At 43.1% G+C, this 25,591-nt stretch overlaps 1 protein-coding gene across 1 annotated transcript in view; it reads left to right on the forward strand.

Moving 5' to 3' along the window:
- The first annotated feature begins 2,085 nt into the window (after nt 1–2,085).
- PCCA (propionyl-CoA carboxylase subunit alpha) overlaps nt 2,086–25,591 on the forward strand; it is a 284,602-nt gene continuing 261,096 nt past the window's right edge. Inside the window, exons 1-4 of the mRNA XM_082774792.1 lie at nt 2,086–2,187; nt 10,289–10,366; nt 13,165–13,212; nt 13,307–13,375. Coding sequence (XP_082630918.1) covers nt 2,134–2,187; nt 10,289–10,366; nt 13,165–13,212; nt 13,307–13,375 — 249 coding nt within the window. The 5' untranslated portion in view covers nt 2,086–2,133. The remainder of the gene's footprint in view (nt 2,188–10,288; nt 10,367–13,164; nt 13,213–13,306; nt 13,376–25,591) is intronic.

The following is a 25,591-nucleotide window of genomic DNA, read 5'->3' on the forward strand; positions in this document are numbered from 1 at the left end:
ACAACTCTTGACTCTTACAGGTGAGTCTTGCATGAGGGATCTTCACAGTCAAGATTTTTCTGTGGGTACTTAGTGGAGAGATGCATGGTGATATTGACTTGGCTGACTCCACGGATGAATTTCTGTCTCTCTCAGTGTGTTGAGCAGAATGCTGATAGAAGCACAGACTGTTTACAGAATATATAACAGGTACTTCAAAGACTTCTCCTGGCTTTGAGCTCTTCAGTCACAGTCTTTTGTGCATAATGCATTTCATGTTCTATAAACCTGATACAATATAGTCCTTATTAGATAAAGGAAGGAGAATTACAATTACTCCACGTTTCTCTCTGAGTTACGGGTTAAAAATCAGATGATGACACAATAGCTTATGATTCCCAAATTTGGAATTACTTTACAAGACTAGAGTATCTCCCCTGAAAGGAAGGGATCGAGGAGGAAATTCTCAGCATCAAAAACTGCAGTTCCTCGGGATCCCTTCAAAATAATTAGAACATATTGCCCAGTATTCCAGCGTCTTCTAAACCTTCTTAACTTTGTGCATATTAATAGCTTTAGTAACTGAGACAGCAGTGCATACTTAGAGCTACAACATTACAAACATGCTTGCAGACTTGCAGATTTAAGGTTTTATTTTTTTTTCCAAACCTGTGTACACTTTAATTTTTCTAGATACTTAATTTTTGCAATTTATTTCTGTAAATCTGCCATTTCTTTAGCAATGGTGATGTTACCCTCTTGGTGTTTTTGAAACATTTGATAGTAACTATGTACGATCCTGATCTGTTCAATATCTTCCTTTTCTTGTTAGAAATGAAAATTTACTGTTCACGTGCAGTACCCATTTAAACTAGACTAGGTAAAAAGACCATTAGTAAAACCTGTCAGTCAAATTGAGCCATAGCAAAAGCACGAAACGTCATGTGCAAAGGGATGATGGTTAGCATTCCTGAGTTGTTTTTTTTTGTTTGTTTGTTTTTTTTTTTCTTTTTTTCAGTCCCGTCCATATGCGAGAGGTTTTGCCTTAGCTTCATGTGGAAACTGGCACGCATCAGGCCGTTTCTCAGCGCATCGAGCCCTCCATGCGCCAAGCTGGCTGTGAAGTTTCTCTTCGCTGCGGCGCCTCTGTGTAATCCCAGCCAGCTTCCCTTTGCAGCGGTGGGGGGGATGCTTTGAAGTGCCGCCGTAGGTGGCTGCCCGTGCCACAGCCGGGGCCTGCAAACACGGTTTCTGCTGTGGAGCAAAATGAAAACGCCGTGGTGCTGCCGTGGGACTGTGTACTTGGTGGATGCCGGAGGAACTGACGTCAGGTGCCTCAGGATATCGTCCTGCACGCTGTCCTGGTGGACGTCTCCGTACATCTGATCCACCACGTGCAGAGCCCACGGTGAAGGGCTGCGTGTTGCAAACCTCCCTTCTGCTCTCGGTCCCGTCTGCTGGCTTTCAAAGACTTGCCAGGCGTGCTGGGAATCTGCTGCGTCCCCTTGGTGGCCGGTTGTGAACGCGGTGACCTCCTTCAGGCACAACGAGAGCGGTTTTCTTGCAGCATTCCCACCTGCGCGGCTCTGATAGGCACTGTTAGCACAGCAGAGAGAATGCTTGTATAAACAGAGGCCACTCCGTGCAGATTTTATTTTAATCGTAGCTGGGAGGAAGGAGAGAAGCCCTGCAGCTCAACTACAGCATGCAGCAGGGGTGCGCGACCATTTTCCCTTCTGCCCCCACGCAGCCTTCCCCAGCACTGCTACAGCAGGCTGAGACAGCCATGCCAAAACCACGAGGCCACGATTTTCACCACTTTGCCTCCTCCAAGAAGGGGGGAAGATAACACTAAGCCCTGGGACCCCTTCCTCAGAGCCCCTTTTCGGGCGAATCCAAAGCGGGGGCCGCGATTTCAGCCGGCAGCGAGCCCGGAGCGGGAGGCACACGAAACCGTGGCGCGGGGCGGGGGGGGGGGGACCCTGGGGATGCTCCCAGCGCTGCAGGGACCTCAAACCGGGGGCTGGGGCTCCGCCATCCTCCGCCTCCCTCCTCTCCCTCCCGGCCCCGCCGCCTGCCGTGGCCGCGGGGATTGGCTGCGAGCGGCCCGGCCCCGGCCGGGTGAAAGGGTGGTCGGGCGGGGCGGCGGCCGACATGGCGGCGGCGCTGGGCGGCGCGGCGCGGGGCCGGCTGCGGGCGCTGCTGGAGGTGAGAGCCGGGAGCCGGGGGCTGTGAGGGGGCAGGGGGTGTCCCCGCGGTCATCAAGGGTTTGGGGGTGTACCCCGGGGGTTTTGGGGTGCTGTGGGGTTTGGGGGTGGTGCTGCGGGGCTGCTCGGGGAGCAGCGCTTGCAGAGCGCTAGGAGCCCCGTTTGGGGTCGGGCTGTGGGTGACCCGCTACGAGCAGGGTGCGTGGTGGAGCCTGGCTGCTGTGTGCTGCTGGGGTTGGTGGAGGTGTCCCTGTGCTTTCATTTTTCGTAATTTATTTTTTTTCCTGCTGGAGGGGTTGTGTGCTGTGCCTCTCTGCTTCTCTCCTCTCCCTCGGTTAAAGAGGAGCTTATCAAAACTGAGGGATACATCATAATGAGAACAACGCTTTAATTGCTATAAAGAGCATGGTTCTCTGTTATTTTTTACTTGCACATCTTAATTCATGGCAAGGGGTTATTCCTTCCTGCAAACGTGCTGTTTCATATCCACCTATTCCTCCGTATAGCTGTGGCTCTTTCAGCTGTCACCTCAAGCTTTTTAGTGGCATTCTCCTCTTATTGGTCCTGGAAATGCGAGAAGCCCATTGCAGATCTGTGCTAATGTTTCTGGTGAAGACTTTAAACATTTAGAAAGCCTTAAGCTACGATATCTCTGCTGAGGCAGTCGCTGCTTTCTGCTCTATTACTCCTGCAGATTGCTTTGCTTTGCTTTAACAGACAGACGAGATTATTTTGGATAAGAGCAAGCCGCAATATCACACTGCATTGTGTAACAGTTATGTGAAACTCACTGCTTTACAGAAAGGAAAAGTGGTGCAAAATAGCTCTGCTTACAGTAGGAAGAGTCTGGATTTTGCACAAAAAGGAAATTTTGTGTAGAGGTCTGCAAGTTCAAGTGGAGGAGGGAGGAATAACTTGCAGAATTATTTTTCTCTGTATGGTTCTGGGATAGGTGTCTCTTTAGAAATGTAACTCCTAAACTGTACTGTAAGGAAGTCATCACGTGTTTTCAGGGATCTTGTATCTGTATGGGGTTTACATAGCAAGGTTTTGGTAGCAGGGAGCTGCAGGGGTGGCCTCTGTGAGCAGAGCCCAGCAGCTGCCCCGTGTTAGATCAGAGCCAGCCCCAGATGGCTCCAAAAGAGACCCGCTGCTGGCCAGAGCTGAGACAGTGAGCAGTGCTGGCTGGACCTCTGGGAGAGCAGATTTAAGGAAAGGAAAAAAAAAACACCACCACCACCAACAAAAACACCCACAGACAAATAAAACCAGCTGTACAACAGCAGTTGGGAGAGTGAGGTGTGAGAAGCAGCCCTGCAGCCCCCAGGTGAGTGCAGCAGGAGGGCAGGAGGTGCTCCAGGCAGGCAGCAGCAGTTCCCCTGCAGCCTGTGGAGAGGCTCCTGGTGGAGCAGGCTGTCCCCCTGCAGCCCATGGGTCCCACATGGAGCAGATCTCCATGCTGCAGCCCGTGGAAGTGGTGGATGTTTGAGGTGGATGGGGGAAGGTGTTTTTCATTCACTTCTAGTTTCTCATTGCTCTAGTCTGTGATTAGTAGGCAATAAATTATATTAATCTCCCTTATGCTGAGACAGTTCTGCCTGTGGCAGTAATAGGATAGTGATCTCCCTGTCCTTATCTGAACTCAAGAGCCTTTTTCCATCATATTTTCTCCCCCTTTCCCTTTGAGGAGGGGGAGTGAGAGAGTGGCATGGTGAAGCTCAGCTGCCAACCAGTGTGAAACCACTGCAGTAACAGCAGTGGTTTGTGCTGCAAGGGTAGGTCAGCTTGACAAGGGGTTAAAGACCAAAAGGATTTACTTTATCTAGGTATTTTTTTGTTGGGAAACATGCAGAGCGCACCTGTGGTGCTGTGAAAGCATATGGGAGAGAAGTTTCTTAAACAAGAGAAGTTTGGGAGTGATTGGAGATTAATTTGAAATTAGTGGAAGGCTGATGCTGTTTTTGGTACCTGTATATTTGTGTGGAAGGCATGCTTCTTCCACTAAATAGTCCAAGGACTTTGATGTCAGTCCTTTGGAGTGTCCCTGTGAAAGGCCAGCTGTGCCTCCTTTCTTCTAAGGGATCAAGGATGTGATACCTGACTGCATCACTGTAAATGGTATAGAAATGTTTCATGAGTGACACTTTGTAGAACAAAAAGCTACCTAGTAGCACTTGTGCCTTATGTAACCGATGTGGGTTTTTTTTAGCCTTTATTATCTGTGCAGGAAAGTCACCTTCAAGTTGTCAGTAACTGGAAAACATTCAGTCAGGTTTGCATGGGAATTGCTTTCCTAGATTCCTGTATTCTTTGCTGACATAGGCACGTGCTACCGTTTAAATCTTCAAACTTGTAAGGGCTCCAGGCACGTTAGTGTGTGGGTGTGTTTTTTACTTTCTAGGGCTAGTAGCTGGCCACTTGCCCTTAGCTTCTTTACTCTCTTGTGGAAGTCAGTGAAAGAATTGAGAAAGGGCAGAGAAAAAACATGCAACTGGAGATCTAACTAATTACTGTGTTTCTAAGCTTAATGCTTGTGTGTTAGATTTTATGCAGATCTAATTCTGTGTAACGAAAACTTCCCTTTGAGTACTGTGCACTTCTGGAATTGGGAGAAAATCTGATCTTGAAAGGAGGTGGTAGTTACTGTATGAGGCTGAGAGATGGCTTTAGATATTGCAGTTTCAAAACTCTTCTGAGAAAGCTGTCAGGCTAAAAGAATGGAGGAGAAAGTTATAAATAATGTGTGTTATGAAATCAGCAAACTGCTGACACGTGGATTTTTATCAGTGTAGATCCGTTTGGAGTGGTTCAACCAACCATTCAACTAAATGTATGGAAAGTTTCTGTGCTCTGATAAGTTATCTGAGCATTCACTTTTTTTTTTTTTTTTTTTTTTTAAGTCCTAGAAGTTACCTGTACAGTGGGAGCTCCTCTCTCTCTTCTGTGGGATTTTTTTTAAAGCATGCTGTTAGTCCAGGGAGATGTTTTTCCCCCTTGTTTGTGAGCACAGAAGCATTAGGCCAGAGGGGATAGCAAGGTTGGGATCATCCTACATATAGGAAGGGAGCCAGAATGGTCACTAATTTGGGGAGATGAATGTTGCCCTACAGTTGTGGAGTTCAGGGATTGTTTCCAGTATATAAACTACAGACTTTTAGTCTGTAAGTACTCTTAAAGAAGTTCACAGATCAAGATTTCTGTCTTTAGTCACTTTGCTTCCAGGAGTAGCTGTCTGGATCCTGCAGGCAAAGCATGCTGTGCCGTCTGCTGTGGGTGAGACTTTTTTTTTTTTTCTGGAGAAAAAGCTAAACTTCATTAAAGTTTACACCAGGTTTAAAAAAAAAAATAAAAAGTCTTGCTCTGAGATTTTTTGTTTGTTTGTTTTTATTTGCTTTTTTTTTTTCTGTCCAAACTTTGCATTGGTGGTTCTTGCATCATTGTTATGGTGCTGGGATCTCTTTCACAGGCTCTAGCCTTGTTGGAGCTGTTTAAGCTGGTGCTGTGAGAAACTGTTCCAGCTTTCTGCAGCTGTTAGGTTTTGATCGTGGGCCATAGCTTTTCAGCTCCTGTCTCCTTCCAGCTTGACCCAATGCTGCTATTTGAGTATCTAAGTGGATAAACAGGACAGAAATCTGGCAGAGAACAAATTTTCCCCGCTCTTTGTGAGTATCTTTTCAGCTGGACGTATTCCCTAGTTCGATTCACCATGTGACTGTACAAACTTCTGTACTGGCACAAGGGAGAAGGTACTTGGGTGTAGGAGTGACTTAGTTTTTAAAAATAGCCTTGGGTGTTAGGAGTTCCCTTGCTTGTAGCTTGCCTGCTGTGTTGGCAGACATGAAAATTGGGTTTCCTCTCTGCCTCCTGGAATAGCCAATGATTCTCAGACCTGAGAGTGAAAGAGCTGCATGTATTATAATGCAGTGGACCTTACAGAACATTGTGCGGTGTTTTTGTTTGTTTGAAGCTGGCTTCAGGAGGATCTGCTTGTAGTTACAAGTGCTTTGCTGTTCAGCACTTTCTGAGAGAGTACAAAGGAGGGAAAGCGCTTGATTAGTAGGGGGAGGAAAGCATTGTTATGGCTGCTTTCATGGTTAAAGGATATGTACAATCTTGTATTAACAAGCTAGACATTTCAACCTTACAGATTAAAATTCTTGCAGACATGTAGAAGCGTCTGCTTTCTATATGTTGTATACATAATCTGTCAAGGGATTGTCAAGTGAGTTGAAAAAGAATCAGAAAAGTTGCTGTGTAATAAAATAGGGGAGATACTACGTCTTCTTCATGTTCAGGATTACTCAGAAATACTTATGGCTAATGGGAAATATGCTGGAAATGTGGAGGTGTTCCTCTACCGAATACACCTTCAAGTCTTAAACTTGAATCTCTGAAACCGTAGGGGCACAAATATATCTTGGTAGGATTTCTGGCAGAAAGCAAAAGGAGGAATTAAAATTTGAAAAGCAAGTGTGCTGCTCTAGCTGTTACTGTTGGGCACTGCTTACTGTATCTTCCAGTAAGGCTAAAATGTACACGCCTGCCATTGCTAGATGTATTAAAGCAAACCTTGGTGTGTGGTGCTTTTCCTCTCTGGAATCTGGAACTCCATCTCCATTTCGACTCGGAGACTTCTCTGTCCAGGTGGCTCAGTAGCAGCAAGGTATTTACCAGATGACCTGTACAGCAGGGAAACATCCTCCCTGGATAAGGGACGTCTTGAAAAACACACACAAGTCGTCTATAAATAATAAGTTAATTATTTTCTATTTTGTTACTGTGTGCCATGTCCTTAAACCACCACCTGAGGAGGTTTCACAGGGCTGATTTGGGGCCCTGGGAGATTCTCTGTCGGGCCTCAAAGCTGAAGTGAATGTGCCATTGTACAAATCACTGCGTACTTTGATTTACATTGAATTATTTTAGGGCTAGTATAGCTGTTCAGGTCAAAAGTCAGTTTGGCTGTTGTGTAATTAAACAGTAAAAGCAAGATGTGTTTCCAAAATACCATCCTAGCATGATGTATTAAGTTTAGGTGGTACGGTTTTGGTAGCAGTGGGGGCTGCAAAGTTCTGGTGCCTGGAGCACCTCCTGCCCTCCTCCAGTACTGGCCCTGCTGTCTGCGGGGCTGCTTCCCTCACATTTCCTCACCCCACTCTCCCAGCTGCTGTTGCACAGCAGTTTTTTTTTTTTTTCCCCTTCCTTAAATCTTCTCTCCCAGAGGTGCAACCAGTGTCACTTATTGCCTCAGCTCTGGCCAGCAGCAGGTCCCTTCGGAGCCAGCTGGAGCTGGCTCTGCTCTGACGTGGGGCATCTAGGGAAGAGCAGATCCCATAGGGGTGGGAAAATCAAAGCCAAGCTCCTCAGTCCAGAGCTGAGCTCTCATAAATAAAAAACACTAGTCTGTAGCCTTGAACTTTCAAGAGTCAGAATGTTTATCAAATTGAGGTAACCAGTCGCGACAGAAATAGATTGTAATAGATATGAGCTGCCCGAGTTTGGCAAGATAGGAAAAAGTCATTAGGTCCGTACTCGACTGAGGTTTGAGTTCTGGGATTTCTTTTTTTTCCTCAGCATCTTGGCTAATGTTGAATTGTGTGGTTTCCATCACTCTCGTAATAGAGGGAAGTGGGCACAGCTAAGCTGGTGCTGAATGAGTTAAATAACGAGGAGCTGCGCATCAGAGATCAGTGATGGCTGTGGAAACCCACTTAGGCCACTTCACAGCTGCTTTTTTCTCTTTTTTCCTTTTGAGGAGGGGCACCGGGGAAAGATGTGGTTAGAAATCAAGGTAGGTTTGGATAGAGCTGTTGTGATAGAGCTGTTGCTCCTGCGTGCTGCTGGACGCAATAGGTTTTTCAAAAGGCGTGCCTACTGTTTGCTGATAAGCTGCCTGCGAAATGAAGTGACAGATGTCAGCGGTTAAGTTGTGCCTGACTTTTCTTCTAACGCTTGAGCGCTTGCCAGAGTGTGGGAGACTGATCTAAGCTGTTTTTTTTCATCTGGAAGGGATTAGCATCCACCCGCTCCTTACTGGGGGAGTGTTACAGCCAGGCTATGCGCTGCTGCGGAGATGGAGCTTCAGGGAAGGTGCCGTCTGGGTCCCAACTTCTGTATTTCTGCCTTGCCTGGGGTGGTGTGGGTGAGGTTTCTTCTTCAACAGGCAATTACTAAGAACTACAAAACAAGACAGGTAGGACAACGGGCAGTAAAACCTAGAAATCCAGTAAAAAGGAATGCTTTCTCTGGATGCTGGTGGCTACAGTATGAGGAGCTGTTTTGTGTAAGTATAATGACCTACATCGCAGGCTAGAAGAGCAGTTCAGCTATGAAGGTATCGTGATGTATAAATCTCAGCTGTACTCTTAAATGTGATGGGTTCTCCCTTGTTCGGTAAAGTATCCCTGGAGCACGTGTGGATTTTGGGAGACAGCCACTTACTTCTAGACTGGCTTGGCTGATTTTGAGAGTTTTGGTGCATCTTTTAGATGAACCTAACTATAGAGGGAGCCTGGGAGCCCAGAGGTAGGTGGCAGCTGAGTAGCTGTCTCTTTGCAGATGGCGCTTTGCAGTGTTCCTCTGTGGCCCTAGCCATGCATTATTTACAAAATAATTAATTGCTTTTAAATACACACCCAATCGTTCAGTGGCTAGGAGCAGACCTTTAAGGAGAATCTTCCTGAAGTGGATTCTAGAGTAAGCAAGCTCTTAAACCTTTGTGTGTAGCAGTACAGATGCACAGAAAATAGGAACCTTCCCCCACACCCTGTCTTTCCAAAGCTGTGAATTAGAGCGAGATGCTTCCCGTTTGGCTGAGCTGAGCAATAGACTTGATTTGGCTTTGGAAGTTACCCCACATGTATTCAATTCAGGGCACTGCAAGTGATGTGTCTGTGTAGGAGGTAGCTAAGTTTTCTAACACAGCATCGTAACTGGTTTAGGCTAGTACAAGATTTTTATGTGAAAACTGTCTGATTCTGTAGTGTAAAGCATGGCTGAGTGCAGTTTAGTCTTCAAATTTTTTTTTTAATTGATCAACTGCTTAACTTTTCTGTATAAAATCTTTAGGTTTATGTAGCGATTTTTTCAAGGCATGGCTTAAATTCTGAAATTTAATGCTAACTGTACTTTTCCCAACAGAGTTTTTCCTTTCACTCTCCATCTGTGGCACAACTTTTCTGTCTTCTCATGTACGTTCAAAGCTAGCTTTGTATGAAAGGTGTTCACAAGAAAGTTCAGAGGCTTTGTGCCTTCCCCCAGCTAACTACAAGTCTTTAGGTTAGTCCCTCTGACCATTCAATTACTTTCTTCATTGGCTAATAACTTGATGGAGATTTTCTGGCGCATCCTATATGACAAGGTTCAGGCTATTTGCGGTCCACTTCTGTCTGTAGGGTCTGGGAGGAGGGACTGTAGGGTCTGGGACTCAGCCACCTAACTGCGTGTACTCTGCAGCAGGAGAATGTGCTCTGCTTCTGCTGCCACAGCTGACCTTGCTTCTCCCTCTGATGGGATCTAGATAACAATAAGGTCGCTGAAGGTGCAAGCGTCCTGCCAGGAACTTGGAATAATGGCCAACTGATGGCTGTGGTTGCGGTTGGCAGAATTATGATCCCAACTGTGTTTTCCCTCTTCAGAGCCTGAAGCAGCTCGTCCTATTGCATCCTCAGATGAAGAATAATTAACATCTGAAAACAAACAACCAAAACACAACTTCTAAACCTCCAATTTTGATTCTAGCACCTCTAGTATAACTTGCTTTTCGCGTTATTTTTCTGGATTTTATTTTTCGAGGTTGGACTTGAGAATTGGAGGTTATTGGTGGTGTATCACCTTTCTCATCCTTAGACCGCTGTCATGATGGGGTTGTGGTGGGGAAGACTGGGAGCCAAACCAGCATCTGAGGTTGCTTTTTGCTGTGTGAATGCTTGTGGGGGGGAGGCAGATCCTTGAAAGATTCTCTCTGCTTTGTGGGGGAATGCAAGGAGGGGCAGGGAAGAATAAGGAAGAGTTTCCTCAAGATGTCAGTATATGAACTGTTTCTGTCTTCCTGGCATACAGTAGCAGGAGAAGAAATGTTTAACTCCCTCTCTCTTCTGCAGTGTGAAACGCTCTGTTCGAGACGGTACCTTAAAACATCCCATAAGCTGTATTCAGCCACGTATGATCCAAATGAAAAGGTGAGTAGCCTGGTGCATGGTTTCCCTCTTTAATGCTTTACTGTATCACTGATGTTTGGCTTTCAAAGCTATCCTCTCCCCTGTGCTGTTGCTGACAACAGCAGTTCTCCCAGTGAACCCCCTGTACTATCACTGATTTAGTAGCATGTTCTTCTTCAAATTAAAGTTTCTTTCAGTATATTTGCTGGGATTGGATATTATGTCAAGTGCATGTCTTGGTTGGAGAAGTGATTGTGAGCTTGGGAAGGGTATGTACTGGCCTGAACAGGTTACAATTTTGACACAACTATTCTTAATGTTTTATGTGGTGTGGGAGGTGCAGGCCTGTTAAAACTATTGTAAGCTAGACTATCTAAATGCAGTTCTTAAAAACAAACACCAAAAAACCTGTGTGCATATATTTATATATGTTTATATAAATGCAGTAGTTGCAGCACATTTGTTAGATGGTCTGATGCACCTTGTCCAAATCCAGCTTGTTACTCACAAGCTCCAGAGCCTGGATGAAGATGGCTGTGTAAGGCCTGCAGAGCATGCTACATCCTCATTTTGGAGGCGGCAGCAGGAACATGGGTTTGCCTGAGCTCTGTCAGACTCGCTGACAGACTCGTGCGGTAGCAATCTCAATTTACAGTTACTAGCCAAGAAAAACTTTTCCTGTGGGAGGTTGTCTTGGCATGGCTTCTAAAGTAACACACTTGGAAAAATAACGTGGTTGAAGGTAGGCTTGTACTGAAGGGCAGGAATGCCAGCACTTCAGCATGCTTAGGCTTGCCCCGTATCTACCAGGGTAGGGGTGATTAACCAGGAGTGAAACAGTATTAGAAAACAGGGGGAGAGAAACCAGTGTGTGCCCAGAACCCTGGCTGGCAGGAAAAGTCTCCTGAAGAAATAACTCTTGACTTACCAAATGCTTCCTGTATTCTTAGTCTTTTTGCTTGTTCAAGGCCCTGTTCCTTTTCTAAAGGCATAATTATGTTTAGACAATGCAATCAGGTCTTTGGTTTATTTTAACTACAAGCCATGTCGCTCCAGCCAGTTGCTTCTTCAGGTAGCTCACGGTCTTTCCTGCCTTCTCCCTTTGCTGCCTCCTGCACTGGTTTTGTAATTCCCAGACTGTGGTAGCAGGCTTTTGTAAGCTCATTAGTGGAAATGTCATAAAAAAAGAACTGCCGCATGTTACCTGAAAGCAGCATGTGAATTAAATTTCTCTTTTTACTTGCTGGACTGGAGACTTGCTTTTTAACAGCAGGAATAAGAGCGGTTGTCTCCTGCTAGTAGTTGCGTTGCAAAATTGAAAATGTCAAATCTGCATAACAACTTGATACTGAAAGCCTTCTTACGATGTGACCGTGCTTGGTTAATAAAACAACTATTATGCCAAAAAATAAGTTGAAGCATTTGAGTTGTTAAAGTTCTTAGTGCTGATTATGTTATTTATTTATTTTAATGTCCCTTCAAGGCTCTCTGCCTAAAATGTTTTAGGTTCAAGACTAATTTGTGTGAGCATACTGGAAACCTTTTCCATTTTTCACCAGTTTTTTTGTGCAGGTCCCCAGCTAAAAGAGCTCTCCAAACAAATCGCCCGTTCCTGTGGTGTTCTTGCAATATTTGTACCTCTGATAATTGAGCTTGCTCATCTTCTGATGGGATGTAGATGTGCCTGTGTGCGAGGCAGTAGTGCCCTTTCCTCACCAGGTCTGGCTGAGCTCGCCACGTAAGCTTGCTGCAGCTCTTCCCTTAATTTCTGTAGCCTTGCTTTCTGAATTTCTCAAATGCCTTGGTTTCTGTGTGCTGTTACCACGTGGCAGCATTCTTACACTGACCATGTGCTGCCAGCTCAACCCTGACTTTGGAGAAGTGAATTTGGTCAAGGGCACCTTGAGTAGCTCTGTTTGTTACACCCGTCTGTCAATAGAAATTCCCCTGGTGGTTCTACAGTTCCTCCCTCCTCTCTTACCTACACTGCACTCACCGATGATTGTGGGGGTAACACAGTGTCACTGCTGCACTTACAATACCCCCTCTTCCCCCTGACCATATGAAAGGCAGCTGTTTGGTGTAGGGGAGGGAGAATACTGTTTGGTACTGAACCTGCTGTGTTGGAAGTGCACCTGTGTGATTAGCAAGGCCAGTGACTGCAATAACTCTTACTCCCAGCAATGAGGTTTCTATGCTGAGCAACTCTGCTCCTCCCTCACTTCATTTCTTAATAGCAAGTTTTCATCTAGGGTATAAGGCTGACTGGCTTCTGGCAGCTCGTTATCTCCTTCTTCAATGCTCCTATCATGCCTCTGAGGTGTATTTACAGCATTAAGTGCAGTCTAATGCAAAAGGTGACTGAGGATTTCACACGCACGCTAAGCATGACTTGCTGCCTTGTTGCAACTTAATGCTGAGTGTGTAACAATGCCTTGATGGCAATTCAGGATTTTACCAGGTTCCTCACCTGACTTAGCTACACTGAGGGGCAAGGCAGGTACAACTCAGCAAGAGCTGGGAGAACAGCGAGGATAGGTTCCATCAGAGGGAAGAGGAAGAAAAAGCAGAGACCTGGGAATCATGCCTCCTTTGAATATCTTCTGTGTATTCAAAAACAAGCCACTTGGGCACTTCTGGGAGTTAAGGTTGGTGCTGCTTCTTTGGCACTGCTTGCGAGAGTCTCTTCTATGGGCTGGTCTCCTGCGTCTTCTGTGGGTTTTAGTGGAAGTGGAGGAGAAAGGAGTGTGTGTTTCTGATGAGAGGAAAATTTATGGGACGTTCATCTCTCAAGGTCTTTATTGTTCTTTTCCTTCCAGACTTTTGAAAAACTCCTTATTGCCAACAGAGGAGAGATTGCGTGCCGAGTAAGTATATAACCTTAAGGTTTTCTTTTTTTGTAGTTCATTCTTAAACTATTTGTATTTTCAATATTGATAATTGTCACTTCTTATATGGTAGGTCATCAAAACATGCAAGAAGATGGGGATTAAAACAGTTGCCATACACAGTGATGTTGATGCCAATGCTGTAAGTACTGATGGAATGAAATAGATGGGGTTTCAACAAGGCTTGCAACTGTTTCAAAGGTTTGTTGCTTACCATGGGAGGCATGTTTGCACTTTCCAAGTATCTTTGCTTACGCCCTTTTTTTGTCCGTGTGCTTAAAAAGAGGGGAGATACCATGGGGACTGAGTGAGGGGAAAGGGAAGGGGGGGAACTGGACAAGTGTTTAGCACTGTTTTTCTGTGAACTCTCCCATGTTCTGCTCATATAAATGGTGTCTTGTTCTTTTGTTCTTTTCCTGGATTAAGCCAGGCAGTATCACCTGGTAAGTAGCTGCTCTTGTGCAGCAAGTGTAAGAGTGACAGTGAAACCAAAGTTTTGTTTTGCTAATGAACACAAAAGGCAATGAAAAATGGATTTTAAGAGATGGAGAACTTGGTATAAATTGTTCTGTGGCTGGTACGTTCAACTCATTGCTTTCCACTGGCCAGAAGAATGCTCTCACCTACCAGGTGTGCTGGACAAGTGTGCTGGAGCTGTTCCACTTGATGCTGATATTGAGGTGTCTGGATATTCAGTGGTGTGGTAGGAAGGTGGTAAAATGGGTCTCTAAACAGGGAAGGTACTTCTCTGGCTACTTTGTTGCTTCTTAGGTTTTGTAGTCTCTTCTCTAGTTTATTTTGGAAGTATTTTAAGTCTGTTGTAGCAAGAACAGAAAGTTAGTATCTTTTGTGCTCTCTCTGAGTGATACGACATCCAGTATAGGCATACTTGCATATTCTTGTTGACTAAAATAACATCTTATTATTCTTTGCCTGCTGGACTAACGCAGGAGAAAGGTTTGGGGGTGCCTCCACGTTCTAGGATTGTTTATTGAAATCTGGAAGGGATCAGAAATCCCATGTTATGATTTCATGAAAGAGGTCCCTCAGACAAGTTGACAGGAAAAAATGTGTATTTTATGCTTGTCAGGGCTTGGTTTGCTCAGTGCTTGAAATACTGAAGCATGATTTGTGCAATTTGTGAAATTTTAGTTAGGAGAACTTCGGTGTTTTCAGAATTAAGTGGAAGGGGAGAGCTGTTGGGAGTTGGACTTTGACACAGCTTTTGTCTGAGTCCTTTTGCAGTTCTATTCCTGTATCACCTGCTCAGTTCAAATAAATAGGCTGCAGGTAGAATAAGGGACTGAAACCAAATTTTTCTCAGATGAGTCGTATGCTCTACTACTGAATTTCTATGCCAAGTAATTATTTTTTTGAGGTGCACGAGGAATATACTTGGTCTGGATTTTAACTGGGATCTGCAACTGGGAGTATAGTAGCTTGTGGATGCTCAATGGACTGTGAAATGATTTCCTAATAGATGGGTGTCAGGCATTATGATAAATCATAATTCTTCTGGAAGCCAGGGGTTAAGTGGATGTGAATGCAAAGTACTCTGTATGATCTACGATCCCTCTGGTAAAACAGAAGCATGCTAATGGGTGCTTGTACTCCATCTTACATGTATATTATCTGCTGTTAGGATAAATGGATTTGCTGTTTAGCAGCTCTGCATAGCCTTGTTCACTGGCATGAATTCTGAAAATAGACTAAAAACCTGTTTAAAAAGAGAGCGTGTTCTTTTGCCAATCAGTAATAGACTCGGAAAATGAATTGGTCCCTCCAGTGTGTCTGGATGGCTTTATATTTATTGTACGGACACTGCTATGAACTGGAGAATATGGAAAGTCTGAAAGTAATAAGTAAAAATTGAGATTGAAGAGTATAATGAGGGAATAAGAATGACAGGGAAAAGTACAGCTCATGACCTTAGGGAAGGGAGTACAAATAGCGCGTTACAAAGAGAATTGAAAATATAATAGCTGCTCTGCTTCAATCTACAGTGCCGTCTTTGCTTGAAAAAGTGTATAGGGTCTCTAATTCCTAATAGTTCATAAGAAAAAGTAAATTCAAGCTGGTATCTCAGAAATGCAGTAATGTATTTAGAACAGTTCGTAAAGATAACCTGTTAAATGCTGACATTTTGTGCTGATGGACAAAGACGAGGCTCTAACAAATTCTACAAGGGTGAAATAGTGCCTGCTTAGCTGCGTTGAATCCTTACTTAGACCAACAAATCTGGCTGTGTGCACTGAAGAAGCTTGCAGTATTTAAAAGGAAGTGAGGGAGATTTTTAATCACACAGAGAAGTGTTTTAAACACATGGTAGTTTTACAGATATTACTTAGACTTAATACAATCGGATCCAAAAAATGTGCTTATGTCTACCGTACATCCTCTAATCACTTCCTTGGATGCTTGCACTGGGAAATAGTTTAACTAATGTCATCTATCTTAATGACTGGGAAATTTCCAGTAGTTCATTGTTGTGTGAATGACCTGGCTGTTGTGGTGATGTGTGTGGCTGCCAGTTTGGATGATCTGGATAGATGAGTCCAGAGGCCAATTTCTATGACCGTGTCACTTGTCATAAAGTAGTGACAAAAATGTTTTGTCCCATGTTGTTTATTTTTGTTCAGGTTGCATCGACAGCTACCTTCTTGGTTATACCAGTGGTAGAAAGCTGTCAAACACTGAAATCAGAACTGGGAGCTGATATATCCTGCCAAATGAACCTCTGTCCCCATGTAGCTAGGAGAAACCCGCTTGCTTACTGGTGGGATTCTGTAAAAGATGTGACTCTCGATTTTTGTGCTTGACAGGATTAAGCCAGACTTCCCTCACTCTTCTAGGACTTGTATTGCAAAGGCAATGAATGCCATAGGCAACTACCATGATGATGATAGTCACTGAACCAAAGGCAGGTGTAAATTTAAAGGAATAAATTTGAAGATTGAACTAGCTACCCATCCTAAACTTATTTGTCTTTAATAGGGATGGTGGGACCCATTTTTAAGTGATGACAGGAGTACATGGGGTCTGTTTACAAAAAATATTTTTGAATAAAATGCATAAAACCAGCATGAATTGAATCAAACTTTCTGTTTTGAACTTAGAGCAACCTTTGGGATGAGGTAATAGTCTCTTAAAACAGCTGTGTAGCTTCTTACTAAAACATGGATAGCCTGATGCTCTTTCTACCAATTCATTCGTACAAGTAACTTTAGAAGGAGGGTAAGACAGTTTCTTCTATCTTCAGTTTCTTATGTCTCTGTCTTTCCCTTCTGTCACACTTGTTGAAAACAGAATTGAAATTGAAGCAGGGCTGCTTTAGTGTTCACATCTAAGAGGGGAAAAAAATAAACCCATAAATTATCTAGCAATTCAGGCTTCTCAGTAACAGCTTCTAGTTTGTTCCCTACCTAGTGTTGTATGCCTAAATGACCCTAGCAGGCATTTTCAATGGTATTTGTGTAGGAGTGATATATAGTCTTAAAAGTGTTGATCTTTACTCAAAAGATATTTTAGGGCACCCTAGTGAATAATCTTATCTTAAAGCTGTACTCTGATAGACTTAATTGATTTTTTTCTGTTGAATATATATTTTCTAATGTTAAAACTGTCTGAGATCTTTATGGAGTTTAGGGTTGAATGGAGGTGGTGGGAATAGCTGAAATACATTTAGACCTTCAGTGAAACTACCTGCTTTTTTGTTTTCTTCAGATTTAGTTTCTATGGCAAAAGTTTTGAATATTCTGTTAGCAATATTCGTTTTGACAAGGTGCTTTTATAGATTAATGAAAGGTAACTAGACTAAAACAGTACAAAAGACTTGTGATCTCAAGAAATTAAAACTTCAGTAACTTACGAGCAGGAAGCAGCAGTGAGGACTGGTTTAAATTGTGAATGTAGTAAAAATTGAACAGCCTGCTGAAAGCCGAATAGTATTTATCTGAAGAAGGGAAAAGTATAAAATAGTGTGAAAAACAGGCGAAGATCTGAAGGATTTCTGTAGGTTAAAAGCAGGAATTGTTATGGTGATAGGAAGGTGACATTAGCAAAACTTAAAAGAAGGTAGGTGAATTCAGGAGCTTTTGGGTGCTTGTGTGTTAATGCAGAGTTGTAGGTAAATGGTATTAAACGGGATTGCATTACATTTATATTGCCCAGAGAGTGTGAATGGGAAAAAAGATCATGTCCAATATTATTTATGCTGTGGAAGATAAGTTGTTTCTTAACAACTGTCCAGAAATAAAATCAGTGTGGTGTGGGGAAATCAGTCTGGCAAAAAGGCTACTCAGATTCACAGAGAACACACTTGGTCAAGAGGTACTGCGTATATTCAGAAAAGTAGGTCATAATTGATGCTTTTTAAGTTCTTGAAAATCTTAACTAATACATTTTATTACACATGTTCTTTCCTACACTTCCCCAAAATAAGTTCATGCAAACTTGTACAAAATGCTGCTTATCCTTCAGTGTTCAACTTGTAAAACACTAATTCTTTATACTTGGATAGGTACAGTGGGGAAGGACCAATAGAATTTGGAAAAAAATATAATTCAAACATCCCGTGAAACTATTTTTGGGGTGAGAAAACAAGCAAAGAATTTTCAGTCAAAAAAGAATAATCGTAAGTATTTTTTTTCCCCCTGAACTGATTGGAATAGAGGGTTAAGATGAAAGAGCCTCCTCAACCATAAATGTAACACTGATGGTGCAAACATTGTCAAGGAAAGCTAGAGGACTATTGTAGTGCCTAATGTAATCAGCTAAAAGTATGATAAATGAAGAACAGGCTTTCACTAATTGGATCTGAACAAAAGAAGGTATAGCATAAAGCAGTGAATGAGATATAATTTTATTTGGCATTTTTTAACACAGCAGGGATTCTATAGCCATACGAAGCAATGAACTATAAATGACTGAAAAAATCCCATGGGAAAGTAATGTAAACTACTCAAACTTCATGGAGTATTAAACAACTAGTTTTACCTCTAACACAGTTTTTTTTCTATCACTCACTTAAGACTTCAGGTGTTATTGTATTAAAAGGCCTCAAGCAAAGATATCTCCAAATTTTTGTAACTTTTGCAAGTCATCTTGTTCTGCTGGAAAATATAAACCCCAAAACAATGCAAGTGCCTTTTAGTGCTGTTAAATTAATTGCATGTAATTTATCTGTTCTCTAGAAACACTTTTCTTTGAAGGAAAACAAAACAATCAAACTATTATAGATCTTCAGTTTCTAGGTCCCAACTTTGTCTTTTTTCCAAGCTTGAAATTTGAGGTAGTATTTCAGAAGAAAGTGGGGCAAATAAACTTTTTTAAGGAAACTGCAAAGCTGATTAAGTTTGTAAGCTGCTATAGCAAGTCTGTGTTGAGGAGAATGAATTTGGATGAACAAGTTGAGCTTCTAACTGAAACAATAAAAGCATAACTTCGAAGATTTTTTCCTACAGCTTAGCAGAATGCAAATTCCTTTTGTTCCCAAGAAACCTACTTGGTAGAAATAAATATCTGGGGGGGGACTTGGCAGTTTGTATTAATTTAGAAAGAAAAACAACCAAACGCCATAATTATATTGAAAGATGGAAGTTTATCCAAAACTGAGGAGTTTTCTTTACTTATAAGTAACTCACAGAGGTTTTATAGTTTAGACAAACTCTCACTTACTATTTGTTTTGCTGTTTACTTTTTTAAATATGCAAAACTATAATCTGTCATCTGCTCCAAAATTTAGAAATTTAAGCATTTTAACAGCTCGCTGCCTCCCAATGGCACTTGGAGTCTGTGCTCAGATAACCCGAGGAGAGGAGATCTCGTTTGAGTACTTATAGGAAAAGCAAATACTAATATTAAGAATTGCTAATATTAATGCCTTGTTTAAATACGTTTCCAAGACTGGTGTCTAAAGTGCATAGAAAAACATTCTTTGCCTCCATGTACTATGAACTTCTAGTAGTTGGTGGTGTTTCTCCTTTGCAAAATCATATTCTGCACTCTTCGGAAACATCAGGGGCAGGTTTGCAGTTGCTGTCCTGCTCTTTCTTCAATATTTAAGTACCTGGCTCTTGCATGTGTCCCAAAGGTCTTATGACCTTTGTAAGGAGGGTTTTTTAAGTACCAAGCTGATTTATTTGAAGGATCGATGCACAGATTAAAATTGACTTAGCATAAAGCTCATTTGGGGGAGGTGGTTGTTGGAAGGTGTACTGAATTGTCCTTGGGATAGGAAAATGCCAGAAGTTTGTTATGGCTTAAATATCCAGGTGGTCACCGCTGTCGAGAGTGGCTCTGTGGGTTAGCAGGTATTGTGGAGGATCAGGACTGGGGCTGTAGGGTGCGGAGATTCACGCTGAAGACACGGTGTCCTTGCTGTCTGCCTTTTATCCCTTTTGGGTTGGTTTTAGTGTGGTACTGTGGACTCGGTGCCCGTTAGCGGTGGCTTGATGTGCTTGCTGGGCTGCGTCTTCTGGTTGAGCCTGGGAGACAGCCAGCTCCTGTGCCTTGAGGCACCTGTGTGGTAAGTGAAGGTGGCCAAGAGATTAACTTAAATGCTGATGTACGCTTGCTTGAGGCTGCTGTGATTGCTAGCTTGCATGGCTTTGCCCTTCTGGGCACTTCCCTGACCTTGTGCTGAGCTGTTCTAGTGCTCTGAACGCACCAGACACCTTATTTGTCAAGTTAGTTAACGTTTTTTCTCCTGATTTGGTATGCTAAAATATTTCAGTGGAATGCCTGATGGATGCTGGAGCCGTTTATGGAGGGAAGATGAGTTAGGTCAGCCATCAGTTAAGCTGACTGGTGCCGGCTGCAGGGCTGTGACCTGTGTGGAGAGGTGCACAGGCACCTCGGGGCTCATCCTCACAGTCCTGGCAACCAGGCTGAGCAGGGCTGAAGTCACTAAGCTAGTCACTAGGTTGAAGCTCTTTGAGTGTCCTGGCTCTTTCCTGACTCCATCCTTCACCCAGGTGTTCAGTAGCACCCCTTTTTTTTGTGCAGATTCACTTCTCTTGCTCCTGTGGTTTGCGAGTCCCAGCTGTGCTGTGTGCTCTCTGCTGTGGTTGTGGGCACACAGAGGTATGATCTCTTTTCAGGCTGTATTCACGAGCAGCACTGTTTGGTAATCTTATCTCATTTCTTATCTGTGTGGGCGTAAGCACTGGTTAGCAGGCTTTGTGCTGAATTTCCCTATGCAATTAGGACTTGTAGGCAAAGATAGACCCGAGGCAGAATTTTTAAGTAATGTTCACAACTGTGTGGGGAATGGCTTTGGCAGCTGTTTTCAGACTGTGGTGTCTATAAAGAGTAATTCTCTCCCATTCTTACATTCCTATCCCCTGTGTACCTTATACTTCTGTTAGCACCACTGTATGTGCAGCCTTCTGGTAATTGGATCCAGGTTGCTTATATGTCTGAAAGGAGTTTGAAGAAAAGAAAGAAATGGGCATCAGTAAACTGATGTGACTGACTACAGGGCTTCATGAGGGCTACAGTTAATGCTCTCAGGGCACATGGTTGGGACCAGGAGAAAGGAGACTACCAGATTATCCTTTTGAGAGGCAGTATGGATTTAGAGTCTTAAGGTAAGTGTGTCCTTGATATCAGCTTCCTTCCCTTTTACCTCTTCCCTGTATACCCTGATGGTGGGATATGTGGTGGAACTGTGTGAAGAACTGGATCACGAAGCAGAGACATCTTTGAAGATCCTTGTAAGGAGGGTTGTGTTTAAAGCCAAATACTTCTGATAGTTAGCTGTATGGCTCAACAAATAGCTGCAGGATGTTGCGGGATCTGTGGCTGACAGGCTTTGGTTCAATGGGTGTGATCCTGGTGTTTTTTTTCCTATGGGGGAATGTAAAAATAGAAACTAAATTCCATATGAAGTATCTAAAAGAGGAAAAACTCAAGATTGGAGACATTAATGTGGCAAATTTTGTCAAGTTTTCTTTCTTAGAATGAGCAAACTCCTCAGAACTGAACTTGGAGAGGATAGGTCTGTTAAACAATTAAACATAGACCTAAATCAACCTTAGTTCAGTGTTTGTCTCTCAAGTGTCTGGCTAAAGCTTAGTCTTTTAAATCAGTATGGTCAACCTTGAAGCCTGTTTTCAGATCTTCATTGCAAATCAATGCAGCAATTCTTCTCAATGATAGTGTCAATAATTAGTGTTAGAAATTGTTTCCAAAAAGGAGTTTTCTGGAAGAGTTTACAGCTGTTTTTTTTTTTTTTTTTTGGTGTGTTATTATTTTAATTCAAAAACACAAACAAAGCCCCAAACCACACACTCATTCATGTCCCCCGTTTAATACAGGGCAGAAAGGTAGTCTGTTTGAGTAATTGGTGCAAGGTAATAGCTATGCCTAGTGGCGACTCGGATTTGATAGAGGTGTGCTTTATTTAAATGCAGTACCTTTTTCCAATTTTTGTCTCTGTCTTGCTGTGCTAATTGGACAGTGCTCTGAGTTCATAAACACTAATTTGATGCATGGTATTGCATGAATTCTTGCAATACTTTCTTAGTCTCTAGCATTTAATACTGGCTCACCTGTTGGCTTGTGAATTACAGACCTTGTAAGGTAGGACGTTGGCAGTCGTCGAAGTGAAGCCTGCTGTAATGTTGGCTCTTGACGAAGTTGTGACACAGCTTGCTTGTGACAGCATGTCCTCTCCCATGGCTGCTCTCTGTAGTAATGGCACATCGCTTTCCAGGAATCATGTCTTTAATGCTGACCTTTGATCATTTTGTTCTTGTCCATTTTACTCCATACACAGCTTCCTGAGGCACTAAGATCGAACCGGAGAAGCAACAACAGCTTCAGTGTGGTACTGATGGTACCTGCTGGGGGCAGTGGGTGATAGTGCTTTGGAAGGAGGGAGCAGGAAGGGAGGACAGCACGGTTCTTCACATCCTTTCTTCCACGTGAATAATCTGAGTTGCCTGAGTGAAGTTGATACGTACTCTTCCTTTTTTGATCTCTAAGGATTGTTTTTTTTCCACTGTAATATAAAAATCCCAGTCTGCAAGTAACGCTAATCCTAGAAGATCTGTTATGAAATCATGGATTTATTTTGTATCCCTTTCCCACTGCATTTTCTTTGTAATATAAGATTGTAATAAGGGGGCCAAGGCTCCGTAAGTGCGTGCAGCCACCAGAGCAGTGAGCACACGTTCAGCTTGGGTCCCACAATAACGCAACTGTTAGGGACTGGCTCCCTGCAGGAGAGGAATGTGGATGGAAGCCGAGGCAACTGGGTTGGATTGCAGGCAGATAAGATCCCGGTTGGTGTGTGGGATAGTGGCACGGGGCCAGCGGTTGCAATTGGTTTGTGATGTTGCATTAAGAACTGGTGTGACCGAGTCATTTTCCAGCCCACGTTGGTTGGCACTTCTGACAGCCTCTCATCTTAGTGTGTTACAGCCACTTGCTTAAGCATCAGGTGACCTGCCTTACTGTGGGCTTTGCAGTGATATTCTTTACTTACCTTGGCAGTGGTTGTCTCCTGAGAATTACTTTTTTTTTTTTTTTTTTTTTGTCTGAGATGGTGTATTACTTTTCCAGATACATGAAACTGAGTGGTTGGTATTTGGTCTACTGATTTGTAGTGCTTTATAGTGTTGAATAGTAGAAACTCTGAAGGGTGTCATTAAACAGCTTGTATTAAGGTCTGATCATGAGAATGTCTAAGGGCTAGAGAATGAAAATCTGTGTGCCTCAGTATTGATTTAAATAAAATGTTCAATTATTTAACAGTGTAGCTGCATCTCAGACTGTCATTTCTTTTAGGAGTTAAGTTCCTCCACTGATTTAAAACGCTACTGGAATATCAGAGGTAACCTGAATAAAGCTTTTACTTCTAGACTTTCAGAGAGCACAGCTTCTATCCTCTTATGGGATGCTTTGTCTCATAACTGGTATGGATATATAAACATCTGTGGGTAACTAATCCTCTTTCTTTGTATGTGTGCTTATAGGGGAGCACGTGTGCATGGTGAAGGTGCTAGTTTGGTGAATAAAAGAGAGGTTTCCTAAGCTGCAACCAGACCGTGGTGGGGGCATTGTATCAAACTGGGACTGTATGCATTTACCAAGAAGACAGAGGAGCTTAAAACTTGTGTAGTGCAATTCCTTTCTTTTAATGGAACTTCAAATTGATGCTTGTCTGTTCGTAGGTGTTATCAACACTACGTTCCTAAAGGATACTTTGGGAGTTGTATTGGTTACGTATTAGGAACTGGTTATGATAGTCCCTGCAGAAATTGTCCTATGGCTTTATTATTTCTTTATTAATCCCTATTGTAAGTGTAAAAGAAAAGCAGCTCTGAACAAATGAACTCGTGTTAATCATTAACTTCTGACTGCTGGCAAGATTTCATATTTAGAAGTACGTGGAAGGGGTGAGGAGGCAGTCATCCATGCCTTGGGCTAGAGCAAATACCTGGCACTTCTTCCTGAGCCTGGGATTAGGGGCAGGGGAGTGGGGTCCTCCAAGTGGGAGGGGAGGCATGCTGTGCTTGAGGTGCTGGGTTGCGGGTGAAGGGAGCTGCAGGAAGGAGGTGAGCTGACTGCAGGGTCACGGAGGACAAACACTAGCAGGTTCTTCTGCAGAGAACCTGTAGAGCCAAGAGATTTGCAAGAGGCTGTACTGGAGTAGGTAGAGGACAGAGACTCAGTATAGGGAAGGCTGTGACTTCTGTGAGTAGGCCTTGTTGTAGTTGTCTGCCAAAATCCTGATCAAGAATAGGAAGCAGATGAAACTTGTTTAAGAAAACTGCAGGAAGCCTCATGACTGCAGACCCTAGTACTAATGTGGGCTTTTAACCGTCTTGATATCCGCTGGAAATGTGGAGTGAAAGTGCTCTCAGGAGCCTTCTGGAATGTGTGGCGGGTGATTTCTTGGCATAGATGATTGATGGGTTGGCTAGAGGAAATGCTGTGCTGGACATCTTAGGAAGAAGGAAGAGCTGATCAGGGCTATGAAGCTTGATGACAACTTTTGGAAGAACTGAAATTTAGGTTCTCAAGAGAAGTAAGGCAAATAGCAGAACTATAAATCTGGACTTAAGGAGAACCAGCTTTGGCTTGAGCAATGATTAGATCAGCAATATCCCATGGGAGACTTCTTTTGGAGATCAAAGCAGCCCAGGAGACCTGGTTGATATTCAAGGAAAACCTCTAAGCACAGGAGCTATGTCTGTACTGGATGGTGTGAAAGGGCAACAAGAAATTTCTGCGTATTGGCAGCCAAAGGAAGGAAGAAGAAAATGTTGGTTCATTGGGCGTGATACCTAATAATGACAAAGGATACGGAAGAGACTGGGAGAATCAATCCCTTCTTTGCTTTGGCCTTTACTGGGCAAGTCCCCTCCTAGCTCTCCCAGGTCCCTGAACCTAGCTGTAGTACCAGGTGAAGTATAGCCTTGTTCACAGTTGGGAAAGATCAAGTAGGTATCACACAAAGTCTGTGGGCCTGGACGGGATGCATGTGACAGAGCTGAGGGAATGAGCTGATTTCTTTGGGAGACTGCTGTCTTTTATTTTGGAAGTGTCATGGTGTTGTGGGAGGTGCCTGATGACTGGGAAGAGATGAACGCATCTCCAAGGAGGATCCAGTGAACTACAGGGAAGTTACTGGAGGAAGAAAGAACAGAGTGGTGTGAGTTTTTGGAAGACGTGTCCTATCATATGACGGATGAGAATATGGCTGAGAGCAGTCAGCATGGATTTATTAGGGCAAATTGTGCCTGGCCCATCTGGTAGTCATAGTTGATGTGATCAGATCCATGGATGAAAGAGCAGCTGGTATCATTTACCTTGTCTTCACTAGCACTGGTATCCTGTAGTATCTTGATAGCTGAATTTGAGATAGAGTCAACCTAGCCAAACTGCAAAGTGAGTGGAAGAATTGGACTAACTCTCTAGAGATCCCTTCCAACCTCAGTTACTTGTCTGTTCAGTGTGTTTTTTGTTTTTTTTTTTTGATGGCACAGGGTTAGGGTGAGAACCATTATTTTATGCAAGTAAAAGGACAACATTCAGCAGATAGTTGATTCATAAATTGTTTTGTTGTCACATACACTTAGCTGATAGTCCTTAGCTACACAAAGTGAAAGAAAGCAGTCATCTTTTTTTCACCATTTATGTGGCATATTTGCCAAGAAAACAAATGCCTCTTCATAGATAATCTGAATGCTTACGGAAATACTGCCTGTTCCTTTACCTGGGTGATTTCTTAAAGTTATCTGTCACCTATAGCTGAATCATCAGTCTCAGTTTGGGGAAGTACTTTTCCAGTTAAGATTTTTATTGAGATGTACAGATCTCAAAATGGTGATGTGAGTTTAAGTATGTA

This window comes from Aythya marila (assembly GCF_965140915.1).
Source record: "Aythya marila genome assembly, chromosome: 1".
NCBI lineage: Eukaryota > Metazoa > Chordata > Aves > Anseriformes > Anatidae > Aythya > Aythya marila.